Source organism: Chelonia mydas, chromosome 11 (assembly GCF_015237465.2).
Source record: "Chelonia mydas isolate rCheMyd1 chromosome 11, rCheMyd1.pri.v2, whole genome shotgun sequence".
Lineage (NCBI taxonomy): Eukaryota > Metazoa > Chordata > Testudines > Cheloniidae > Chelonia > Chelonia mydas.
In genome coordinates this window covers 18,665,409-18,689,994 of record NC_051251.2, presented here as the reverse complement: position 1 = coordinate 18,689,994, position 24,586 = coordinate 18,665,409, and the positions used below count along the sequence as shown (strand labels likewise).

The 24,586-nt window shown below is 41.4% G+C and overlaps 1 protein-coding gene across 35 annotated transcripts in view; it reads right to left on the bottom strand.

The window, feature by feature from the left end:
* The window catches only part of R3HDM1 (R3H domain containing 1), a 165,554-nt gene that overhangs the window by 17,472 nt on the left and 123,496 nt on the right, over positions 1-24,586 (bottom strand). For all 35 annotated transcript variants that reach the window (XM_043525041.1, XM_043525042.1, XM_043525045.1 and 32 more), the window contains 2 exons: positions 11,113-11,267; positions 3,348-3,496 (listed from right to left, as the gene is read on the bottom strand). In XM_043525041.1, the coding sequence (XP_043380976.1) occupies positions 3,348-3,496; positions 11,113-11,267 (304 nt within the window). The remainder of the gene's footprint in view (positions 1-3,347; positions 3,497-11,112; positions 11,268-24,586) is intronic.

Below are 24,586 nucleotides of genomic sequence, written 5' to 3'. Positions count from 1 at the left end.
AAGTTGCTTACAAATTTAAGAGGCTTTTCTTGTATCCCTTGCATAACCACGCTTTTATTTTGGCTTCAAAAGGAGCACTGGCTGTGCATGGAATGCAAGGTTAGGCTGAAGGCCAGGGAGCAGAACAGGGAATTGCATGCTGGCTCAAAGCGAGACAGCCAGAGCAGGCTGAAGGCAGGAGATCAATGGAGAAGCCTACTCGCTGACTTCTCAGGGCCAGAGAGCTGGACTCACAGGAATCATGAGAGAGCCATTGACTTTGAGGACTCAAATCTATATTACTGTCCCTTCCCAAAAATCACTTCTGTGACAAACCTAGCGACTAAAGAAATCTCTCCAAAATGTTAAGTGTCATGGCAAAAAGGAATTAATGCATTTCCTGGGGCTTGGCGTAAAATCAATGTTCACTGAACAAGTGGCTCTCAACCTTTCCAGACTACGGTACCCCTTTCTGCAGTCTGATTTGTCTTGCGTACCCCCAACTTTCCACCTCACTTAAAATCTACTGCTTACAAAGTCAGACATAAAAATACAAAAGTGTCACAGCACACTATTACTGAAAAATTTGTTTACTTTCTCATTTTTACCATATAATTATAAAATAAATCAATTGGATATAAATATTGTACTTACATTTCAGTGTACAGTATATAGAGCAGTATAAACAAGTCACTGTCTGTATGAACTTTTAGTTTATACTGACTTCACTTGAGCTTTTTATGTAGCCTGTTGTAAAACAAGGCAAATATCTAATTGAGTTGATGTACCACATGGAAGACCTCTGCATACCCCCAGGGGTACGCATATCCCGGTTGAAAACCACTACCCGGAATGATACAGCAAATACTCAAACTAGAAATTCTGTTACAATAAGCTACTTCCAGAAGTAACCTGAGAATCTTTTTGTTTTGATTTGTGTTCTACCTACCTTGCATGAATAAGAATTAGTAGTAGAAGCAAAAGTGGATGGAAACCTGGGAGGCAGTGACTGTGAGATGGTTGATTTCCCGATTCTGACATAAGGAAGAAAGGAGAGCAGCAGAATACGGACCCTGGACTTCAGAAAAGCAGACTTTGACTCCCTCGGGGAACTGATGGGCAAGATCCCCTGGAAGAATAACATGAATGGGAAAGGAGTCCAGGAGAGCTGGCTGTATTTTAAAGAATCCTTATTGAGAGTGCAGGAACAAACCATCCCGGTGGGTAGAAAGAATAGTAAATATGGCAGGCAACCAGATTGACTTAACAGTGAAATCCTTGCTGATCTTAAACACAAAAAAGCAGCTTACAAGATGTGAAAGACTGGAAAAATGACCAGGGAGGAGTATAAAAATATTGCTCCGGCGCACATGAGCGAAATCAGGAAGGCCAAATCACACTTGGAGTTGCAGCTAGCAAGGGATGTTAAGAGTAACAAGAAGGGTTTCTTCAGGTATGTTAGCAACAAGAAGATGGTCAAGGAAAGTGTGGGCCCCTTACTGAATGAGGGAGGCAACCTAGTGACAGAGGATGTGGAAAAAGCTAACGTACTCAATGCTTTTTTTGCCTCTGTCTTCACGAACAAGGTCAGCTCACAGACTAATGCACTGGGCAGCACAGCATAGGGAGGAGGTGACCAGCCCTCTGTGGAGAACGAAGTGGTTCAGGACTATTTAGAAAATCTGGATGAGCACAAGTCCATGGGCCGGATGTGCTGCATCTGAGGGTGCTAAAGGAGTTGGCTGATGTGATTGCAGAGCCACTGGCCATTATCTTTGAAAACTCATGGCGATCGGGAGAGGTCCGGATGACTGGAAAAAGGCTAAATGTAGTGCCCATCTTTTAAAAAGGGAAGGAGGAGGATCCAGGGAACTACAGGCCAGTCAGCCTCACCTGGAAAAATCATGGAGCAGGTCCTCAAGGAATCAATTCTGAAGCACTAAGAGGAGAGGAAAGTGATCAGAACAGGGCAAGTCATGCCTGACTAACCTAACTGCCTTCTATGACGAAATAACTGGCTCTGTGGATGAGGGGAAAGCAGTGGACGTGTTATTCCTGGACTTTAGGCAAAGCTTTTGATACAGTCTCCCACAGTATTCTTGCCAGCAAGTTAAAGAAGTATGGGCTGGATGGACTATAAGGTGGATAGAAAGCTGGCTAGATCATCTGGCTCAACGGGTAGCGATCAATGGCCCCATGTCTAGTTGGCAGCCGGTATCAAACACAGTGCTCCAAGGGTCGGTCCTGGGGCCGGTTTTGTTCAATATCTTCATTAACGATCTGGAGGATGGCATGGATTGCACCCTCAGCAAGTTTGCAGATGACACTAAACTGGGAGGAGAGGTAGATACGCTGGAGGGTAGGGATAGGATACAGAGGGACCAAGACAAATTAGAGGACTGGGCAAAAAGAAATCTGATGAGGTTCAACAAGGACAAGTGCAGAGTCCTGGCACTTAGGACGGAAGAATCTCATGCACTACTACAGACTAGGGACTAAGCGGCTAGGCAGCAGTTCTGCAGAAAAGGACCTAGGGATTACCGTGGACGAGAAGCTGGATATGAGTCAACTGTGCGCCCTTGTTGCCAAGAAGGCTAATGGCATTTTAGGCTATATAAGTAGGAGCACTGCCCGCAGATATAGGGATGAGATCACTCCCGTTTCTTCGGCATTGGTGAGGCCTCATCTGGAGTACTGTGTCCAGTTTTAGGCCCCACACTACAAGAAGGATGTGGAAAATTGGAAAGAATCCAGAGGAGGGCAACAAAAATGATTCGGGGGATGGAACACATGATTTATGAGGAGAGGCTGAAGGAACTGGGATTATTTATTCTGCAGAAGAGAAGAATGAGGGGGGATTTGATAGCTGCTTTCAGCTCCCTGAAAGGGGGTTCCAAAGAGGATTGATCCAGACTGTTCTCAGTGGTACCAGAACAAGGAGTAATGGTCTCAAGTTGCAGTGGGGGAGGTTTAGGATGGTTATTAGGGAAAAAAATTTTACTAGGGAGGTGGTGAAGCACTGGAATGGGTTACCTAGGGAGGTGGTGGAATCTCCTTCCTTAGAGGTTTTTAAGGTCACGCTTGACAAAGCCCTGGCTGGAATGATTTAGTTGGGGATTGGTCCTGCTTTGAGCAGGGCGTTGGACTAGATGACCTCCTGAGATCCCTTCCAACCCTGATATTCTATGATTCTAATAGGAAATAAACGTGACATAAAAATATATAATTTTTTTACCTAGCTGTAAGAAGTGGCCACAAAGCCACTCTAAGAACTAATATTGAAAATACTAAGATCCTGAAGCAAACTCTGTTAGGGGACTGGAAAGTAATAAGCAGGTTATTGAAGATGAAGTTACTGAATTACTCACCTTAAATTATTCTGTTGACCTGATGGAATGACACTGTAATAAACAGGTATTCCTGTTGTGGGCAGTCCTTGATTTGACTGACTGGGAATTATAACAGGCTGCTGATATGTCTGCTGGGGTATTCCTTGGGAACCTTGAGGCACTGAAACCTAAAGATTGAAAACATGTGAAGACTTATTTTCTTTTGCAAAAAAGTTCCTCCTCTGCCTCCAGACCACTCACACCACACAAGAGTTTGTTAAAAATATAGCTAATATTAAACACTAAAATGCATGTTAATTACATAATTACCCTATCAGAGACATTACCTATCCTAGAAAATTCCCCACCTGATTATCTAACTACATATTCTAACAATTCAGTTTTTGATTAACCTGTGGAGTCTGACGTATTTAAAATCAGAATTGTAACAGATTTAATATTTATGTAACAAAGACTTAAGTAAAATAATATGCAACTAATTGAATATGTAAAGTTATCAGGCTACATTTATAGTATGAAAACAGTTAAAATTAGGACTGTCAATTAATCGCAGTTAACTCTCACGGTTAACTCAAAAATTAATCATGATTAAAAAAATTAATCACACCATTAAACAATAGAATACCAACTGAAATATATTAAATATTTTGGATGTTTTTCTGCATTTTCATATATATTGCATTCTGTGTTGTAACTGAAATCAAAGTGTATATTATTTTTCAATACAAATATTTGCACTGTAAAAATGATAAAATAAATCGTATTTTTCAATTCACCTCAAACAAGTATATGGGCTCAACAGGTAGTGATCAATGGCTCCAGGTCTAGTTGGCAGCTGGTATCAAGTGGTGTGCCCCAAGGGTCGGTCCTCGGGCCGGTTTTGTTCAATATCTTCATTAATGATCTGGAGGATGGTGTGGATTGCACCCTCAGCAAGTTGCAGAGGACACTAAACTGGGAGGAGAGGTGGATACGATGGAGGGTAGGGATAGGATACAGAGGGACCTAGACAAATTAGAGGATTGGGCGAAAAGAAATCTGATGAGGTTCAACAAGGACAAGTGCAGAGTCCTGCACTTAGGATGGAAGAATCCCATGCACGCGACAGACTAGGGACCGAATGGCTAGCCAGCAGTTTTGCAGAAAAGGACCTAGGGGTTACAGTGGATGAGAAGCTGGATATGAGTCAACAGTGTGCCCTTTTTGCCAAGAAGGCCAATGGCATTTTGGGCTGTATAAGTAGGGGCACTGCCAGCAGATTGAGGGACGCGATCATTCCCCTCTATTCGACATTGGTGAGGCCTCATCTGGAGTACTGTGTCCAGTTTTGGGCCCCACATTACAAGAAGGATGTGGAAAAATTGGAAAGAGTCCAGCGGAGGGCAACAAAAATGATTAGGGGACTGGAACACATGACTTATGAGGAGAGGCTGAGGGAACTGGGATTGTTTAGTCTGCGGAAGAGAAGAATGAGGGGGGATTTGATAGCTGCTTTCAACTACCTGAAAGGGGGTTTCAAAGAGGATGGATCTAGACTGTTCTCAGTGGTAGCAGATGACAGAATGAGGAGTAATGGTCTCAAATTGCAGTGGGGGAGGTTTAGGTTGGATATTAGGAAAAAGTTTTTCACTAGGAGCGTGGTGAAACACTGGAATGTGTTACCTAGGGAGGTGGTGGAATCTGCTTCCTTAGAAGTTTTTAAGGTCAGGCTTGACAAAGCCCTGGCTGGGATGATTTAGTTGGGGATTGGTCCTGCTTTGAAGAGCGGGTTGGACTAGGTGACCTCCTGAGGTCCCTTCCAACCCTGATATTCTATGATTCTAAGTACGGTAGTGCAGTCTGTCATCAAAGTGCACTTTACAAATGTAGATTTTTTTGGTTTATTAACTGCACTCAAAAAACAATGTAAAACTTCAGAGACTACAAGTCCACTCAGTCCTACTTCTTGTTCAGCCAGTTGGTAAGGAAACAAGTTTGTTTACATTTACAGGAGATAATGATGCCCTCTTCTTATTTACAATGTCACCAGAAAGCAAGAACAAGCATATGCATGGCACTTTTGTAGATGGCATTGCAAGGTATTCACGTGCCAGATATGCTAAGCATTTGTATGCCCCTTCATACTTTGGCCACCATTCCAGAGGACATACTTCCATGCTGATGACGTTCGTAAAAAAAATAACACGTTAATTAAATTTGTGACTGAACTCCTTGGGAAAGAATTGAATGTCCCCTGCTCTGTTTTACCTGCATTCTGCCATACATTTCATGTTATAGCAGTCTCGGATGATGACCCCGCACATGTTGTTCATTTTAAGAACACTTTCACTGCAGATTTCACAAAATGCAAAGAAGGTACCAATGTGAGATTTCTAACGATAGCTACAGCACTCGACCTAAGGTTTAAGAATCTGAAGTGCCTTCCAAAATCTGATCGGGACGACGTGTGGAGCATGCTTTCAGAAGTCTTCCAAGATCAACACTCTGATCCGGAAACTACAGAACTCGAACCATCAAAAAAGAAAATCAATCTTTTGCTGGTGGCATCTGACTCAGATAATGAAAATGAACATGCATCGGTCCACACTGCTTTGGACTGTTATCGAGCAGAACCCGTCATCAGCATGGACGCATGTCCCCTGGAATAGTGGTTGAAGCATGAATGGACATATGAATCTTTAGTGCATCTGACACATAAATTTCTTGTGACGCCAGCTACAACAGTGCCATGCGAACACCTTTTCTCACTTTCAGGTGACATTGTAAACAAGAAGTGGGCAGCATTATTTCCTACAAATATAAACAGATTTATTTGTCCGAGCGATTGGCTGAACAAGAAGTAGGACTGAGCGGACTTGCAGGCTCTAAAATTTTAGATTGTTTTATTTTAGTTTTTTTGTACATAATTCTACATTTGTAAGTTCAACTTTCATGACAAAGAGATTGCACTACAGTACTTGTATTAGATGAATTGAAAAATACTATTTCTTTTGTTTACGGTGCAAATATTTGTAATCAAAAATAAAGTGAGCACTGTACATTTGATATTCTGTGTTATAACTGAAATCAATATATTTGAAAACGTAGAAAACATCCACAATATTTAAATAAATGGTATTCTATTATTATTTAACAGTGTGATTAATAGCGATTCATTTTTTTTAATCGCTTGACAGCCCTAGTTAAAATATCACCTTATTTAGGTGAAGGAAGGCAGTGTCACATGCTTGTGAGTAGCAGTGACTCAAGCAAGCTATCAGGCAGACTGTTTTTTGTGGTTTCCAAAACTCCAATTTCATTTTTTGTTGTGATCTGGTGTATTACCTTTTTTGTTTGTTTGTTTGTTTTAAATGGGGAGGGCTCTGAAGCTGGACCAAGCCAAGGGGAGAAATCCAACTCCACTCACCAATGTGCCCATCAGACTTAAGAGTTGCAAACTTGATGCCATTTTGCTTGGAGGGTAAGGCAGAAAATAAACTGGTAGCCTAAAGAGTGTGGACTGCAGAGTGGCAGTGGTAAACGTGCAGGTGAATGCGTGTAAGATACAGATACAAAAACAAATGGAAAAAATTCTAGGAGATACACAATCCTCATGGAGAGATGAGCCAAATTCCTCAAAAATGTCAGGATGAAAAATACCCATGTGTTGGTGAATTCCGGGAGCAGTGAAAGAACATTACTGTCGTTATTGGAGACATGCTGTCCACATACATGGGAGACTGGATTCTTCTGGCCAGCAGTGTCCATTGTGGCTGTACCTGCCACCCTAGATGTATCCCGCCACGTAAGGGGACACAGGGCAGCGTGGGCCCGACTATCCCTTAGTGCCTTCGCCCATACAGAGTCCTACAGGGCTAAAATACTGTAATAGCAAGGAAGGAAGACAGGATGTGGAATCCATTTGGACAACACATCTCAAAGAACCACAGTTACTATAAAGGTAAATAACTGTTACTTCTTTGAGCAATTGTTCATGTGGATTTCACTGTTGGTGACTAACAAGCAGTTGTCTGTTTGCTTGGAGATGGACAGTAGAAGTTTTACTTAAACAATGACCGCAGGCACCCAATGTGGAAACTTTTACAAAAGAGTACTGTCTTCTGAATGCGTGGACTGCAGTCCATGTAGCTGTCCTGCAGAGTTCAAAAATAGGAACATTCTTCAAACAGGCAGCAGTAGAGGAAGAGGCAGAGCTGTTGTTGCTGAAACCTCTGCTTCTTTCTTGGCAGTTCTGAGATCCTTTGAGCTGGCAGAGAAATTCTGCTTGAAGAAAATATCTGGTAGTACTTGCCTCCATCTAGAACATAACGGCTCAGGGAGCCGAGGCACCCTAGATATTTTAAGGAATGGAAAGCCTCGTCTGTCTTTAAATTAAAAAGTTTGTTGCCTTCAATTGTTGTTTGGACATAGAGGTGTCTCAGAAGATCTCCTTGGCTCCAATCTTCACAGATTTCCACAGTACACACCGCTGTGTCAGATGCACCCAGTGTAGCCTGTAAGGAAGTGTAAGATATCAGCTGTCCTTTGGGCATGATGGTCTTTAGTTCCTCTTGGTGTTCTTGAGGTACCCTGCCCACAAATTCAGACACTTGTCCCAATTCAAATAATTGTAATTGGACAGAAGCACTTGGTACTTAGCTATGTGCATCTGCCAGCTGGCAGACAGAGTGTGTATCTGAACAGATCCAGACTACTAGGGTCTTTTTCCCTAGGTTAACATTTGGGAGGCCCCTGCTGCTTCGGCCTCTCTTAGATGGCAGCTACCACAAGTGATGCTGTTAATGGGTGGGAATAAAGAACTTGGGACCTTCTGTCAGCTCACTTGGATGTGGATGGAATGGATATTGGCATGAGTCACAGGTCTTTCACAGGTTCCAACAGTACAGGCATGGCAAAACTGCCAGGCATGGGAGGACACAAGATGTCCAGGAGTTTGTGAGGTTTCTCCTGCACCACTTCCACCGGTATACATAGAGTCTCTACCATGTGCCTGATGAGGTCCTGGAATGCCCTGAAGTCATCAACTTGAGATGACATTGGGTGATTTACTGCCTTGTTGGGAGAGGAAGAGGAGACTGCAATGGGTTTGACTTGTTCTTCCCCTTATAAATACTACTACTCATCACTTTCCTCCTGCTTTTCCAGAATCTGAGGCTGCAATAGCTGGCCGAGCTGTTTAGTCTATATTGCTTCTTCGGGGAAGAATGATCAAACGCTGGCAGGGCCAATAATACATTCTAAATAGAATATAGATACACCCCTGTAGGGCATCCAATAGGCTGATACAGCATGGGTGGGGGAGTTAGGGGACACCAGAAGGGATGGTCTTTATAAGCTCTACTGCCCCTTTCAGATTGCTCCCAAAGTCTCTCCCACTGTGCTACCCAAACAGGGGAAGAAGGTTATGCAGGTGAAGAGTCCCTACTATGCCCTGACAGGGATGATGAAGTAGTACACCTCTGTCAAGGAACGGGCATCCTCTCAGAAGTGCCCTGGCTCTGTTGTTCTCTCCTTAACGGAGTAGTGGGTGCAGTTGGTACCAGAAATACCCCCTTTAACTGTCACAGCAACGTCTCAAGATCTGATGACTTAGCTATCACCACCCTCAACCTCTCAGAACAAGACAGCCAGCACCAGACTCTCAGATAAATCACTTGGCACAGTATATGCCCTAGGTACCAACACACTAGCTATTGATGTGCTGAGGACAGAGGAACTTGGTTCCAAGGTTGCCTGTAGAGAAGTGCTGAATACTGAGGTGCCAGGTACTGAACGACTGGTACTGAGAGAGAAGCAGTCAGCAGGGTTAGTGGGTACTTCCTGCTCTAACAGTTAGTTCCAGGGCACCAGAGGGATCTTTCTCAGGCAGCAGTTGGCTGCTCCTTGAATGCTGAGCTTGAGACAAGTCAGAATTATGAGTCACGTGCCTTGTGTAAGTAGACAGACTGGAGTACTGAGGTCTAGCCGAATCCTTCCTTTCGACGTCCAAGGAGGCTTGCATATAATACTACAGAAGGAACAATCTTAAGTGGGCTTCTCTAGCTTTTTGAGCCTGCTTAGAGGAGGGGGGACATGCCCCTCTCCTAAACAAAACAGGCACCTCGAGTGTGCACCATTAAGTGGCACTAAAGCTTCACAAAAGGGCTGGTTTTAAGCCCCGGTGGTTTCACTTCTGTCGTTTTGCTAGAACTCCTGTAAGGAAGAGGGCAGGGAGGGAGTTCCAGCCTTATAAGATTTTTGCATGTGTTACCAAAAGGCAACAAGTCTAACTAACCACTGACACTAAACTAGCACCATCCACAGAGAAGCAAGTGGACATTGTAGGGGTTCTGTCTCACTGCCACGGGTGGTAACGAACAACTGAGCGATGGTTGGGCCTCCTCTGCCCTTTATGCCTTCGGGTGGGTGTGGAGGTGGAGGGGCCCAATGGACACTGCTGGCCAAAAGAATCTTATCTTGCATGCCTGGGGTGCATGTGTGGAATGCATGTGGATGATCACTTGAAGAATGCTCAATGTATCCCATCTTTATAGAAAAGCTGATTAAGATCCAAATCCCAAGAAACTTTAAAGACCTAGCCTGTGTTGAATATTTGTACAGGATTTCACAAAGGGGATGAGTAAACAGTTATACATAACTAATTGCAATAATAGCAGACTATAAATATCAAGACAGGATGCTGGAAGCTCTACACTAAAACATTTTAAGGGATTCAAGCATGAGGGGTTTTTTTGTTTTTTTTTGTTGTTTTTTTAAACAGATCCAACTCAGGGCAACTGTTGAAAAAAGGCTTTTTAAAAAATACAACATAATGGGAGTTGGAAGGCCTTTGCTCTATTCCCAACTCTACCAGTGTCATGCTGTGTGAACTCAGGCAAGTCACCTGTCTGAGTTTCTCCTTCTGTAAAACAGAAATAATACTTAGCGACACTTTGTAGTGTTAAAAGATCTTTGCATCAAAAGAGCTTTAGAAGTGAAAAGTTATACATTTGAATATTAAATGTTTGCGCCTCTGCTTCATTCAGAATGTTACCTTAACATAAGGGTTATACCAGTGCTTCTTAAAGTGAAACAAGTATTTAAGATGAAACTTAGGAGGATCAGAGAATGGCAATAATGTGATTGGGCAAAATAGAGGGCTGGCGACTGAAAAAGTTTACACGAGGCATAGAATATAATTATTCTACACAGAAAATTCTCTGCTCCCCATTTACCATATATCAATTATTCCATCAAGGGAAGTAGCTCTGCTATAGAAACTAAGTGATAACCTCCATGATAAACTAACTTGATAGGACAGAAAATGGCCTAAATTCTTGAGTTCTACATAATAGCAAGGAAGACTAGCAATGACAATAGCTGCAATAGTGCCAAATAATGCCAAAATGTTCTCTTTCCCCCCTAAAACAATGGAAAAGCTTGGTTCATAGGGATTTCAAAGTTTGAGTCCTAGGAATTCTAAGAATTAATCAGGAGATTTTTCTGTAACAGAAGAAAAAAACAAACAACAAAATGCAGAAGTCTTAGCAGCTCTGGTTTCATGTAGTCTGCACCATATTTAATGCTATGCTTTGACTGTGACACTCAGAACCTCCATGAAACTATTTAAAAAGGAAAGCTGTGTATTTGTAGTGCTCCTGCTTCAGACATTTCACATTACCTTTTAAAGATACTCTTAAGCTCCTGCTAGAGCTTTTTTCAGCCTACAAAAGTTGTTCAGATTTTTTAAAATTGCTTTAAATATTCCAACAAATGACAAGGAAGTTCTGAAAAGATAACTTACCTGATAAGATGGCACTGAAGTGTATGGAACAATCACACCCTGTATCTGATTTCCAACGTTGTTGTGTTGGCTACTGACTAGATTTTGATTCTGAGACTGCTGAACTCCAACCAACCCCTGGTAGGCTTGCTGCTGGTTAGGCATAACTTGGTAGCCTGTAATTACACAAATATTTAAATCTTGTTTTGAAAACAATTACATTACATCCATAACATGTTTTACACACAGATGCACATATGGAAAGGTTATGCAGTTTTGTTAAGACATCTAATAGAACTTTCTTATAGGGATGTCAGGCCAGACTTAATCCCAAATTCATGTTTTGGAAGAACAAGCATTTACAAAAACAAAAGAGTAATAGACTCAGACTAAGCCCAAAAGGGGCCACCATGATTTAGTCTCACCTCCTACAAACCACAAAACCTCACACACTCAGTTCTGTAATAGATCTATATCCTCTGACGAGTTACTGAAGTCCTCAAATCTTGATTTTAAGTCTAAATTACAGAGACTCCACCATTTACTCTAGTTCAAACAAGCAAGTGACCCATGCCGCATAAGAAGGCAAATTCCACCCACACCTCCACCCAGCCCCCAGTGTCTCTGACAATCTGGCCTGAGAGAAAATTCCTTCCTTACCCCAAATATGGCAATCAGTTAGACCCTGAGCATGTGGGCAAGACCCACCAGCCAGACATTTGGGAAAGAATTTTATGTAGTAATTCAGAGACCTCCTCATCTAGATATTAGACTTTAGAGTAAAACAGTGGAAACATGAAAAATTAAAAACAAAAACAAACAGTCCCCTGCATTCTTTGTAATCTAGACATTGCAGCATTGGGGCATACATGACCACCTCAAAATGAAATACAGTAGAAACAAACTGTACCAAAAAAGGGAAGTTGGTTAGTGTTTATTCTTCAAGCAATCGATAATGCAAAAAATTAAGCTTGATTTTGTAAATTCCATTAATTTTTATAATTTAAGAGGTTATTCATATCTTTGGTAAGGAAATTTTTTGTCGTTGCTTTAAATATATGAACATTAAACCCAGGTGTGTCCTTTTAAAAACTGGTTATTCCAGCTGTAGAGAGGTCTCAGTTGCCTAATAAGAACAGTTAGATTTTATAAAAGTACTAGTAGGAGTTCTCCAAAAGGAACAACTAATCGAAGTAAACATAAAAATAAACCATTGGCCCTTCAACTCTGGCAGCTTGGTGAGAGTGGAATTTACAGTGTGTATACAAAGAGTTAAGATCGTTTGGATCCATTCGTCTACACCACGAAATACCAAAACGCAAATCAGTTAGTCTCCAGTGATGACAGCAATACCAATATGGAGACAATTACCATTTTCCAAGTGCCACTGAACAATGTCGGATGGTTATACAGTAACTGCTTGCACAACACTATAAATGGGCTATTCTATCATTAAGACATGTATGTAACTTCCATTAATACTAATGTGAATTACACATTGTATCAATGACAAAACAATATATCTCATTGATTTGACTTGTAAGCAAGTGAATTTATTTAGTTTTCCCTGTCAAAAGCACTTTTATTTTCAACAAGCCTAAACTTTTAAAAACTAAAAAAAACCTTAAGGAAGTTTCTGCAAAAATACCACAATTTTAACATCAGAATGATTATGAAAACCACAAGAACCTTTGAAGAAAAATGTTGCGTGTTATAACACAACATCAAACTCCATTAGTCTTTATTACTGTGATCAGGTCACATAAATAAAATAATAAAATAGCATTGCTTTGATGGTCCATCCAAAGATATTGATAGATTTTGCTGGTTTTCTAAAGCTCTCTGGGGACAAAACTTTTCTGCCTATGGACAGTCTGGTGTGGCCATTACAGCCATTTGTTGCCCATGATTACAGATGCCACGAGGTCCAGGCACCTCTTCCCCTTTGCATCACCTTCACAGGTTGCCATGGTTTACCAATCACCTGCAACCGACGAAGCGAGAGGTGAAGAAACTGAAGCACAGATGGAAGGATGACTCTTGACAAAGAGTTTTTAGGTTCTTGTGCCAAGGCTAAGGTGGATGTCAGGAGATTCTTCTCCTCTGCTGTTATGTAGGCAAATCCTGCTTAGTGGAATCATTTCTACTGGTAGGTCATCTAATTAACTAAGTCTGCTTCCAACCAGTTTCTGAATCAACTTCACCCGATTCTCTACTGTCTTGTACCTTGTGTAGTCATATACACATGTGCAAAGTGAATGTGAAATGCTACCAAATCAAAAAGGGGGTGAAAAATATAGAAAATACAAAGGCAGTGGAAATTCAAGGGTAAGTGCTGCTCAGTGGCGGAAGCTCTCATGTCTACATCATGGACAAAACTGTCAAAGCCTCAGGAGCTCCCAAAATAGTAATATGACAGAAGAGTATAAGCACACCATGCTCCCTGGATGAATTTCATCCATGCTCCCAACTGAAAGAGGTTCTATTTGTGGCATGTGAGAGCCATTCAGCCACGAGTCAATTGAAAAAAAACCAGTAGGGGATACCCAAGCTCATTATTGGCAAGGTTAGAGAGGGCAAGCTGCCAGCAGCCCTCAAACAGAATAATTCAGCCCTTGTTTGCAAGAGATCACTTTATTTTAAATAACCTTGCCAACTATTATCTGGTCTCTAAGCCTCCCCTTTTCTGGGAAAGGTCATTAAGAAATTGATGGCAGGCCAAATCCAACTGACATACTCCGATTCTTTGGCCATCAGTCAGCCAATTCTTTCCTGGCAGTGGACAGAGATCAAACAACTTTTTACCTCTCTGTTAGAATATAGATGATTAAATATTTACATACAGTGCCTAAGGTGCTCCTGCAGCCCTGTCAGAAAAGGTGACAGCATAGAACTTAAGGGTAACTGATGCTGTAGGTTGATGTCACTGTATCATATTTGTAAGCTTATCTTTACCACCTAAGGGACTAAAGAATCAATTAAAAATTTAAATGGAGCAAAGTTAAGCACAAAATAAAAAAGGGCAACTACATGAAATTTTACATAGCCGTAAAAATCATACAGGAGACTTTGCCTATAACGAAGAATTCAGAAATCTGCCTGCCAGTCCCACTTCCAGTTTCTTTAAAAACCTACGTGCAATACAAAAAGAGCAATGAAACTTGCCTGATTTCACAGTGAATTACACCTGGATCATACTGGGATGAACATACAAAACAGAATGAAACAGTGTGTAAAGGCCAGATGTACTGCATATGCTGACTCAGTAGTTCATTAAAATCCATATGGACAAAAATGGCAATGACTCGGCTCCAATAAAAGTCTGCTCTCCTATTTGAAGTGTTGGTCACTTCTCAAGAAGAATCTAGTGTATTTTCTACCTTTCTGGAAATAGTGTCTCAAATTCACTCAGTAACTTAGAACTCTGCTCCCTTCTCCTTCTATGTTTTGGAGGTAAGTGATGTACCATTAATTTTACGGGGTGCTCAGAAAACATGATGATGATAGCTAGAGAAATACCTATATGTAAACAAAACATTGCTTACACACATTCAAATGACTAGTCATGCAAAACTGTAATAAACAAAACCTTTTACAAATACATATGTTTACATGGATATTGTAGAATTAGAGGTTGTTCAGAGAAGGGCAATGAACATTTTTAGAGCATGGAAGAACTCGTATGGAAAGAGATTAAAGAGACTGGCATTGTTTATCTTTGAAAAGAGATGAAGACGACGACATGATAAAAAGTATAAAGAATGGCTAATAGAAGAGAGAGGGCAGCATCCGTTTTCCCCATCTAATAATACAAGGGGATATTAAATGAATTTTAAAAGGTGGCAGATTCAAAATTAATAAAAACTCAGCAACACTCAAAAAGGGACTAGATAATTCATAGATTCATAGATATTTAGATCAGAAGGGACCATTATGATCATCTAGTCTGACCTCTTGCACAACGCAGGCCACAGAATTTCACCCACCACTCCTGCAAAAAACCTCACACCTATATCTGTGCTACTGAAGTCCTCAAATCGTAGTTTAAAGACTTCCAAGGAGCAGAGAATCCTCCAGCATGCTACAGAGGAAGGCGAAAAACCTCCAGGGCCTCTTCCAATCTGCTCTGGAGGAAAATTCCTTCCCGTTCCCAAATATGGCAATCAGCTAAACCCTGAGCATATGGGCAAGATTCATCAGCCAGATACTACAGAAAATTCTTTCCTGGGTAACTCGGATCCCACCCCATCTAATATCCCATCACAGGCCATTGGGCCTATTTACCATGAATATTTAATTACCAAAACTATGTTATCCCATCATACCATCTCTTCCATAAACTTATCGAGTTTAATCTTAAAGCCCGATAGATCTTTTGCCCCCACTGCTTCCCTTGGAAGGCTATTCCAAAACTTCACTCCTCTGATGGTTAGAAACCTTTGTCTAATTTCTAGTCTAAATTTCCGGGTGGCCAGTTTATATCCATTTGTTCTTGTGTCCACACTGGTACTGAGCTTAAATAATTCCTCTCCCTCTCTGGTATTTATCCCTCTGATATATTTATAAAGAGCAATCATATCTCCCCTCAACCTTCTTTTAGTTAGGCTAAACAAGCCAAGCTCCTTGAGTCTCCTTTCATAAGACAAGTTTTCCATTCCTCGGATCATCCTAGTAGCCCTTCTCTGTACCTGTTCCAGTTTGAATTAATCCATTATATAGGTAACAAAAATATCCAGAGCTACAATACTTAATGCTAACAAATTTTGGAAGAAACATGAGGAAGAAACCTAATGTGGGAAGAGAGATCATTCCACACCTGCGTAACTGCAGGGTTTCTTGCACCTACTTCTGAAGCATCTGGTGTTGATCACTGTTGGAGACAGGATGCTGGACTAGACAACTACTGAGTGCAAACTAGTATGGCAATTTCCATATTCCAATACATATTTTAAATTAAGAGTACAACAATTTCTAAAGGACAACTGAGAACAGATTAATAAAAGCACTCATATTTTTGTTTAAAGTGTCAACAAGATTCAACTGAAACCAATTCAAATCAACATATTTCATGAAATATAGTAACTTCATGATGAATGTGATCAAGCACTGGGGACAGAACTAGTATATTTCTGTCCTGCAAAGAGAACCTTACCCTTATAAATCAAAACACTGCACCTGTGACCACAACTGACCACATAAAATGATGTTTCCCCCCAACTTAGCCCCACAAACAGAAGCAGCAAATTTCAGACAAGGGCTCAAGGTGGATTTGCTTTCTACTAGGTAGAATGATAGCTGTTAAAAGAACTGATTTAAATGAATGTTTACAGGAAAACCATGGTTGTTACTCCTGCCTTGCCTCACCCAAGCTCTAACCATTAGACTCTGACTTTAGACACTAGGCCTGACTGCCCGCATCCTGGTAACTGACAGCTTGTTTGTGAAAAGCAAAGCCAAACACTGCATTGCAATTGGGACATATCACAACTGAGCTATATTGGCATGCATATGTAGGTGAAGTTTCCACAGAACTTGTCCTCATTATGCCACTCGAGTTGGGTTTTGGTATTTTTACTGGCACCAAAATGTTCTCAATCAATACATGAACATAGCACATCAATTTATTCGGACTCTTCCTAGGATAAAAGCAGCATAATGTAGTTCATATACAAACTGCAATTAACACAAACATGTATTCATTTAGAAAGATCACAAAAGGGCAACAGATAAACTCACAAAAATTATTAAGAAATATTCAGAGTATTATCAGCCATTTGAATTAACACTGTAAATTGGTTTTATTCATACCTGTTTGTGAAAAAGAGCAGCACTGAAATCTGAATGTGATAGGACAGTCAGTATATTAGGATATTAGCTTCAGAAAATTATGCAGCTGAATCTTAGTTCCATTATTAAAGAAACAATCAGACAATATATCTGTGCATTAGATTCGAAATACAAGACAGGCACTGCACATAAATATTTTCAACTTGTCACTATCAGTGCCCTTTAATTCATACTCTGAATCAATATTAAAGGGACTTCCCAAAGACAGCACTTACAGTTTTATTTAATATGAAGAAATCTGTGATTCTGAACTATATATAAACTTCCCATGGCTTAACTATCCTTACAGATTTTTTTTTAATAAATGAGATGCCTCAATGTATTTGGTGACTAGATGATGTAAGGCACGCAAAAGGAAGTGTACTGGGAGTAACTGTATTAATATTGAAGCTACAGAATATGATGGATGCAATCAATAGTGCTGCAAACTAAAATTCTCGTTTCCAAGCAACTGCAATGTAGCTGTGAATATTTTTCAGTCTCTACTGCACTTCCAGAAAGAGAGAATTAATTTTGCAAGCTTAGGAGAATAACTAGGACAATATAAATTGATTGCTAAGATGGTTCCCCAGAGGGTTAAAAAAGGTTCTCTTTGTAGCCTTACTATTCCACCTTGGCACAGGAAGTGGAATGACAGAAATGCAGCACTCAGCAGAAAAAGGTGGCACCTGCTGGAACAGATGGTTTTATTTTCAGAAATATTCTGAACTAGCAGCTACAATAAAACCACATGCTTCTTAATATTTGCTCAGCAAAGTAATTAAAAATAATATTTTAATCTATCGGTTAACTTAAATAAAATCTTGTTTATGGCACCTAGATCTCCACTTAATGCAGAAAAACACATTAAAAGAGATAATTTTTTCAATGAAAGTAACATTTAACAAAAACAACTCAGTTAGAAAAATTCATGCAAATAATAACTAGTGGTAATTTTCAGAGTTAGAGGTTGTACAGCAGATGCTGGTTTTAACTCCCTCTTAGACAAATACAGTTACACCCTCTGACATGAGTCACTTCCTCGATTAGCTGAAGCACCATCTTCCTAAAGGTTTTTTTTTTATGTTGACACATTTTGGACAAGCAGGTTGTAAACTCTTTGATCAAAAGGCAGCATACAAGTTAAACACACGCCCGAAACCCCTTGAAAAGGAAGCGAGGAAGCAGCTGAAAAAGAGACCGGTTCACTGTGAGAAATGTAACCCTCTCAGACAGTGTTACGGCCCCGAATCCAACAGCTCATGAAAAAGGCCAAACCATTCCACAACATTAAATAAATATGCTTCAGTTACAATGTTCTCTGAAGTAGTCACAAATGTAAACAACAAATATTTGTACAAAAATAAGAAACAGTTCATTGGAAAGTTGTTTTATAGTTATTAAAAATTTCATAATACAAATAAAATTGACAGCTATTAATCAATACAATTAAAAGTAAGATGTGTTAATTCTCAGTTTGGTAGGGTACATGCTATATTATCCAAGTGGCACACTGCTAATGTCGCAGAGGCAGCTGCTGCAAATAAGGACCAATCATTTTAGGTACAACTTTGTATTGACTTAATATAGCAGTCTTCTGAATTTTTACCTAACAAATCTAAAAAGAGGACACCAGAAAAAACAGGGGCACATGTCCACGACTTGCTCAGGTGGTTAATACTAGCATGTGGAACCTAGGGTCTATGTGGAGCAAGTTGGTGGACTCAGTCTAAATACTTACTGGACAGATATTGACAAAATAAAATCCATCACCACAATTGGTATTATTGTTTGCAGGCTCAGCAGAGTAGCCAAGAACTAAATGGGATTAGAGACTGGATCACCCTCCTCCCTCTAGTGTCGTGGTATCCCAAGTCAGGATTAAGGTACATTGGGATCTGCAGTGCTGCTGCCTTATGTTTTATCTATTTTGGGGATAGAGAACTTTCAACTCCATACTTTATATAAACACTACATTCACTTAAGATGTAAGATGATAAAAATGCACATTCCAGTTATCTTTGTCTGTGCTGCATGAAACTACATGGTGGGATGTGCCACCAGGGGAAGGTGGTCATTACACCGTTCTGTATAGCACGGAGATCCTGTGGGACCAATTTTATACAATCAAGTTTCCAAACAGAAATATAAAACAATTATTTACCTGACAGTAACTGTGGTTCTTTGAGATGTGTCATCCATATATATTATACAGGTAAGTAACTGATTCTTCTTTTGAAGATTGTCCGTATATATTTCACTGTTGGGGATGCACTAACGGTCACCTCGATCACAGGAGGTGTTCGGAGTTTACAAAACGATGATAAGATGGCCCTGCCAAAACACTGATCAGAGCCTGATGCTTCCTCTATGAAGTAATGCTGAGTCAGTGTATACACTGAACCTCAGGTAGATGCCCTAAGTATTTCTAATAGTGGAACATTTTTCAAAGAAGCTACACTCTCAATGGTGGGTCTAAGTTGTCTATTTCATAGCACAACTTAATACATGTATAAATTCAATTAGGAAGTCTCTGTGTTGATATGACCTATCCCCATAAACTACAGATAATCTGGGAGACATACCTATATAGATTTAGGGTAAGGACAGCACTGTAAGAATACCTACAATGTGAAATTTAGCATCTGCTGGAACGTGGCTCTGGAAAGAAAACAGGCAGATGTATTACTTGGCTGAGATCGAAGTCTGAGACTACCTTTGGCAAGAATTTTGGGTGAGGTCCCAAGATTACTCCACATCTGTATGAAAAACTATGTACGTAGATTCTGCCACAAGAGCTTATATCTTTCCTACCCTTTTGGCAGATATTATTGCTACTACAAAGGCAGTTTTGATGGAGAGAACACAGAACATATAGCAGGTGGCTCAAAGAGTCAACCCATCAACCCAGGTCAAACCTGTCAGCCCAATTCTGAGATCTCAAGGAGTGGGAGGCTTTCTAACTGAGGGAAATAGCCGCATGAGGGCTTTGAAGAACCTAGATACTGTAAGGTGTGAAAATGAGGAATACTCATGAAAGGGAAGGCAGAAAGCAGATATCGCTGCGAGGTGGACCCACAGGGAGCTTACAGATAGCCAAATGTTCTTTAGTAATAGAAGGTAATCCCAGTGTATCTGGTATCTGAGTTTGAAACAGAGACAAGTGGTGGTGTGGCCTCATAATGAATCTCTTCCACTTGACAAAATAAACAAGCCTTGCAGAGTCCTTTCTACTGTGGATGAGAATATTCTGTACTTCACCTGAACAGGTCCTCTCTACTGATGTCAACTGGCCAATATCTATGCCACCAGGTTCACGGACAGTGGATCCAGATGGAGGATCTGGCCATCTCAGATACCACATCTGACTGAAGAAGCAATTGGATCTGAGGCTGAATGCAGAGATTTCCTCAGGTCAAAGAGCCAGAAGCACCTCAGCCATGCTGGTGCTATCATGATCATCCTGGCCGTACCCTATCTGAATTTCCCAATGACTCTTGGGAAAAATGGAATTGGAGGGTAAACATGCATTAGGGACAGAGATCAGGAATGTGTTGGAGAGAGAGCCTTGTGTCTGCCCTTCTGTGGAGCAGAACTTGAGACACTTGTTTTCACTGGTGGTCAAGAGGTCTATGGTTAGATGATCTCACCTGATGACTGTCTTGGGTAATGGTACCTTTTATTGACCACACAAGGTCATTTGCAAACTATCTGCTGAGGTGATACCATTTGCAACTGTGGTAAATCTATGGCTAATGGAGTAATCTTGTGACAGATACAGTAATTCCAGAGATTTACCACTCCTTGACATAGATACAGAATCTGGCTTCCCTTGTTTGTTTATATAAACACGGTTGTAGTGTTGTCTGTCGTGACCTGAATTGTCAGATCTTTCAGAGCTGGGAGGACAACTATATATGCTTGACAAATGATCCTTACCTCCAAGACGTTTATGTGAAGCCAGACTTCTTGAGAAGTCCATAGACCCTGTTTAAGAGTATGCCTACAGTACAGAAGCTACACCAGCATAGCTACATCACCATAATGTAGACACAACTACATACCAGAAGGGGTTTTTCTGTTGGTAAGACCACCACTTTCCTGAACAATGGTAGCTCCATCAATGGAGGAAAAGGTTACTCACTTTGTGCAGTAAGAGTGGTGCTTCAAGATGTGTGTCCCTAAGGATGCTCCACTTTAGGTGTGCATGCATCTCTCGGGCCCTTGACCGGAGATTTTATCTTACAGTTGTCCGTTCAGCCAGTTCATGCACCCCATGCTAACTCGTGCTGCACATCAAGACTAAATAGGGATGCCTGGGTGAACCACCCTCCATTCCTTCTCCCCCTCAGTGCCCCACAGAGAACAGTCTGAAGCAGAGAGGAGAAAAGTTTGGGTAGCAAAGCAACTATAGGGCAACATCTCAAAGAGCCACAGTTACTGCACAAGGTTATTAACCTCCTCTTCAAGGAGTGTTCCCTATGGGTGCGCCACTTCAGGGGACTTTCAAGTAGTATCCCCGATGGAGGGAGCGAACTTCGGGATCGAGTCTAGAACTGAAAATAGTACCACAGTACCAATAGCTGCATTAGATATGGCAGCATGGATCAATGTGTAATGTTTAGAAAACCTATGTACTGAATCCCATGTAGCAGTCCCACGTATCTCAGATAGGACAGGTTCTTGAGAATGCTGTGGATGTTACTTGTGATCTGGTAGAATGTGTTATCAGCCTTTGGGGCAGATGAACACCTGCTGGATCGTAACAAGTGATAATACACTCGGATATCCATCTTGACAGTCCCTGAGAAGAGACTGTGGACCCCCAGAATCTATCTGTGAAGAAGATATACAGTCTCGGTGACTTTCAAAATTGTTTGTTTGTATCTAAGTAGAAAGCCAATGCACTTCTAACATCCAAGGTATGAAAACATGTCTCCTGCAGAGAGCTATGTGGTTTTGGAAAAAACATTGGTAGATGAAGGGATTGGTTCAACTGGAAAGCCAACAGTACCTTAGGCAAGGATTTAGGGTGTGGGTGTAAAAAGAATTTGCCCTTAAAGGACACTGTAAGGGGGTGGGGTGGGGGAGATCTACCATTAAGGCTCCAATCTCCCCAACCCTATCAGCCAACATGATGGCTACTAAAAAGGCTGATCTTGGAGGAGAGAACTGGTTGCCATTGGTTCAAATGGAGGTTTCATAAGGCATCTAAATATCAGGCTGAGGTCCCAGGTCAGGGCAGGGTCTTTAATCTGGGAGTAGACATTCCCCAGACCCTTAATTAACCTGGACAACAACATGAGGTGAGCAAATACCAAAAACTCGTCCACTGGAGGATGAAAGGCTGATACTGTGGCCAAATGAACCTTAAATCCAGCAAACTGATAACCCCAACTTCTTTAGATCCAACAGGTAATCTAGGATGACTGAAAGATGCAAAGATTCAGGCAGAGGGTGGCAGTGGTAACACCAAGGGAAGAATCTCTTCCATTTCTGCAGGTAAGTAGTGCAGGTTGTCTTCTTTCTACTCTTGAATAACACCTGTTGCACTTCAGCAGAGCAGGAGGATTCTAATCCCGTGAACCACAGAGGAACCATCCCCTGAGGTGGGGAACCCCAAGTTGGGATGAAGCACATGATCCGCAGCCTGAGAGAGCAGACCAAGAGTGGGCCAAAGCTTGAACGGTGGTTGGATGCATGGATGAAGCAGGTAAGGGGGCCAAGGTTGTCTCAGTCAAGTCAGGAATATAAGGATAACTGGCTTTGTCCTGTCTGATTTTGTTCATCACTTTTAGTATCAGAGGTGTTGGAGGAAACACAGAGCAGACCCTTTGTCCAAAATGGACGACAGGCATCCCGCAAAGAGTGGTGGCCCAGTCTCCCTCTTGAACAGAAGGTGGTGAAGAGAGCCACCTCTGGAAGTCCCCATCCTTGGAATATACTGCCTAGCTCCCATTTGTAGTTCTGGGAGAAGCATCTGCTGAGAACATCGGCTGCAGTGTTCTGAATACCCAGGACGCAGATCTGATGAGTTATGCACCAGTTCCATAGTTTCCTTACTTCGGTGCACAGGGAGGGAAGGATCTCGCTCGTCCTTGCTTGTTCATATAGAATATGCAAGATATGTTGTTTGTCATAACCCTGATGAGGGGTAGGAAATGAAGGCAGGTGCTCCTGACTGCCCTGAGTTTCCACAGACTGATGTGGAGATTGGTTTCCTGAGTTGTCCATCTGCCCTTAATCATAAGGGCATTGAGGTGAGCTCCAGATCCCAACAGGATTTCTGAGGATTGGAGCCAACAGGATCCCCTCATGGCAACTGATATAGCCATAGATCGGAATGCCTTGTCTTCAACACTGAGGGCTGCTTGAAGTGATGAATGTGCAATAAGTTGTCACTCTAAGATGAAGGACTTAAACTCCTCTCTCTCATCTTGAGGAATTCTGTCACAAAATTTGGAGGAGTCCCAATTAAAATAATTGTACTTCACCAATAAGGCCTAGTAATTGAAGATTCTCACTTGTTGGCTTTACATCAAATAATTTGTGTGACTCTGTCTCAAGGTGTTGTTTTCTGCTTATTTTTTCTGGTTGAACCAGTGACTCAGGTGTAGGTTGTGTGGAAAATTGCTCAAAGTCAAGGGAACACACTTGGTATCAGCAATCTGTTCTTTTTGATGCTGGTGCCAAAGAAGTCTGCCAGAATAACTTAGTTGGCTCTAAGAGCCCCTCATTGATGGGAACTGCAAGTCATCCAGGTACAGAGGTGTGAAGAATGTCTAGGACCTTGAGAGACTTCTTTTGGACAACTTCCACTGGAATCTTCAGTGCATCAGCCAATTTTCTGGAACATCTTGTAGTCTTCTGGAGGCAGATATAGATATAGCCTCATCAGGAAATGAGGATAAGATGGGCACTAGTATACAATGGTCCTCTGTCTGTAAATCCTCATCAAAGCCCTAACCACTCTGTTCCATTGGCATCACTGCAGTTTGGGCTGGTGAAGAAAGATCTAGCCCTGGACCAGGATGCAGGTGCTAGTCTTCTAGGCTGATGAAATCCCCACAGTGCCCAATAAGGCTGAGGGTGTTGATAGGCATAGTGAGCAGGTAGCCATGGGGCGGGATACCCCTATACATTTCACAAAGGTGTCCTTCTGAGAGCTCTTACATTTGGAGTAATAAAAATGAGCTTGACTCCTTCTCTGGTGTATACTGCTCTGGATATCTGTCTCCCAGAGGATGAAATGGTGACACCTCCCTACCATTTTCAGAGCCTGAGGAAGAGAAGGCATATTCCTCCTGTTCAGTAATGGAATAGGCGAGATGGTCAGTACCAAAGGAAGTACCTTCACTACTGATAACAGTGGTGAGTCCAGCACTAAAGAGGCCATGATGCTGGAGGCACAAGGACACTCAAGGAAAAGGCAGGCCCTCCAACGGACACAGCTGACCAAAAGCATGCACACAGCAGTAGAATATATATATGGACAAGCACACAAAAAAGAACCTCCTTCTGTTGTCGAAAAAACAGCAAACTGATTACTTTACCTGATTTTAGGGCCTGGCTAGCAAAAGGTGACTTTGCAAATTACAAAGTGCATGATGTTGCAGTGAAACCCAGACCCACCCCCCCACAAATATTTTGCACTTGTATAGTACTTTTG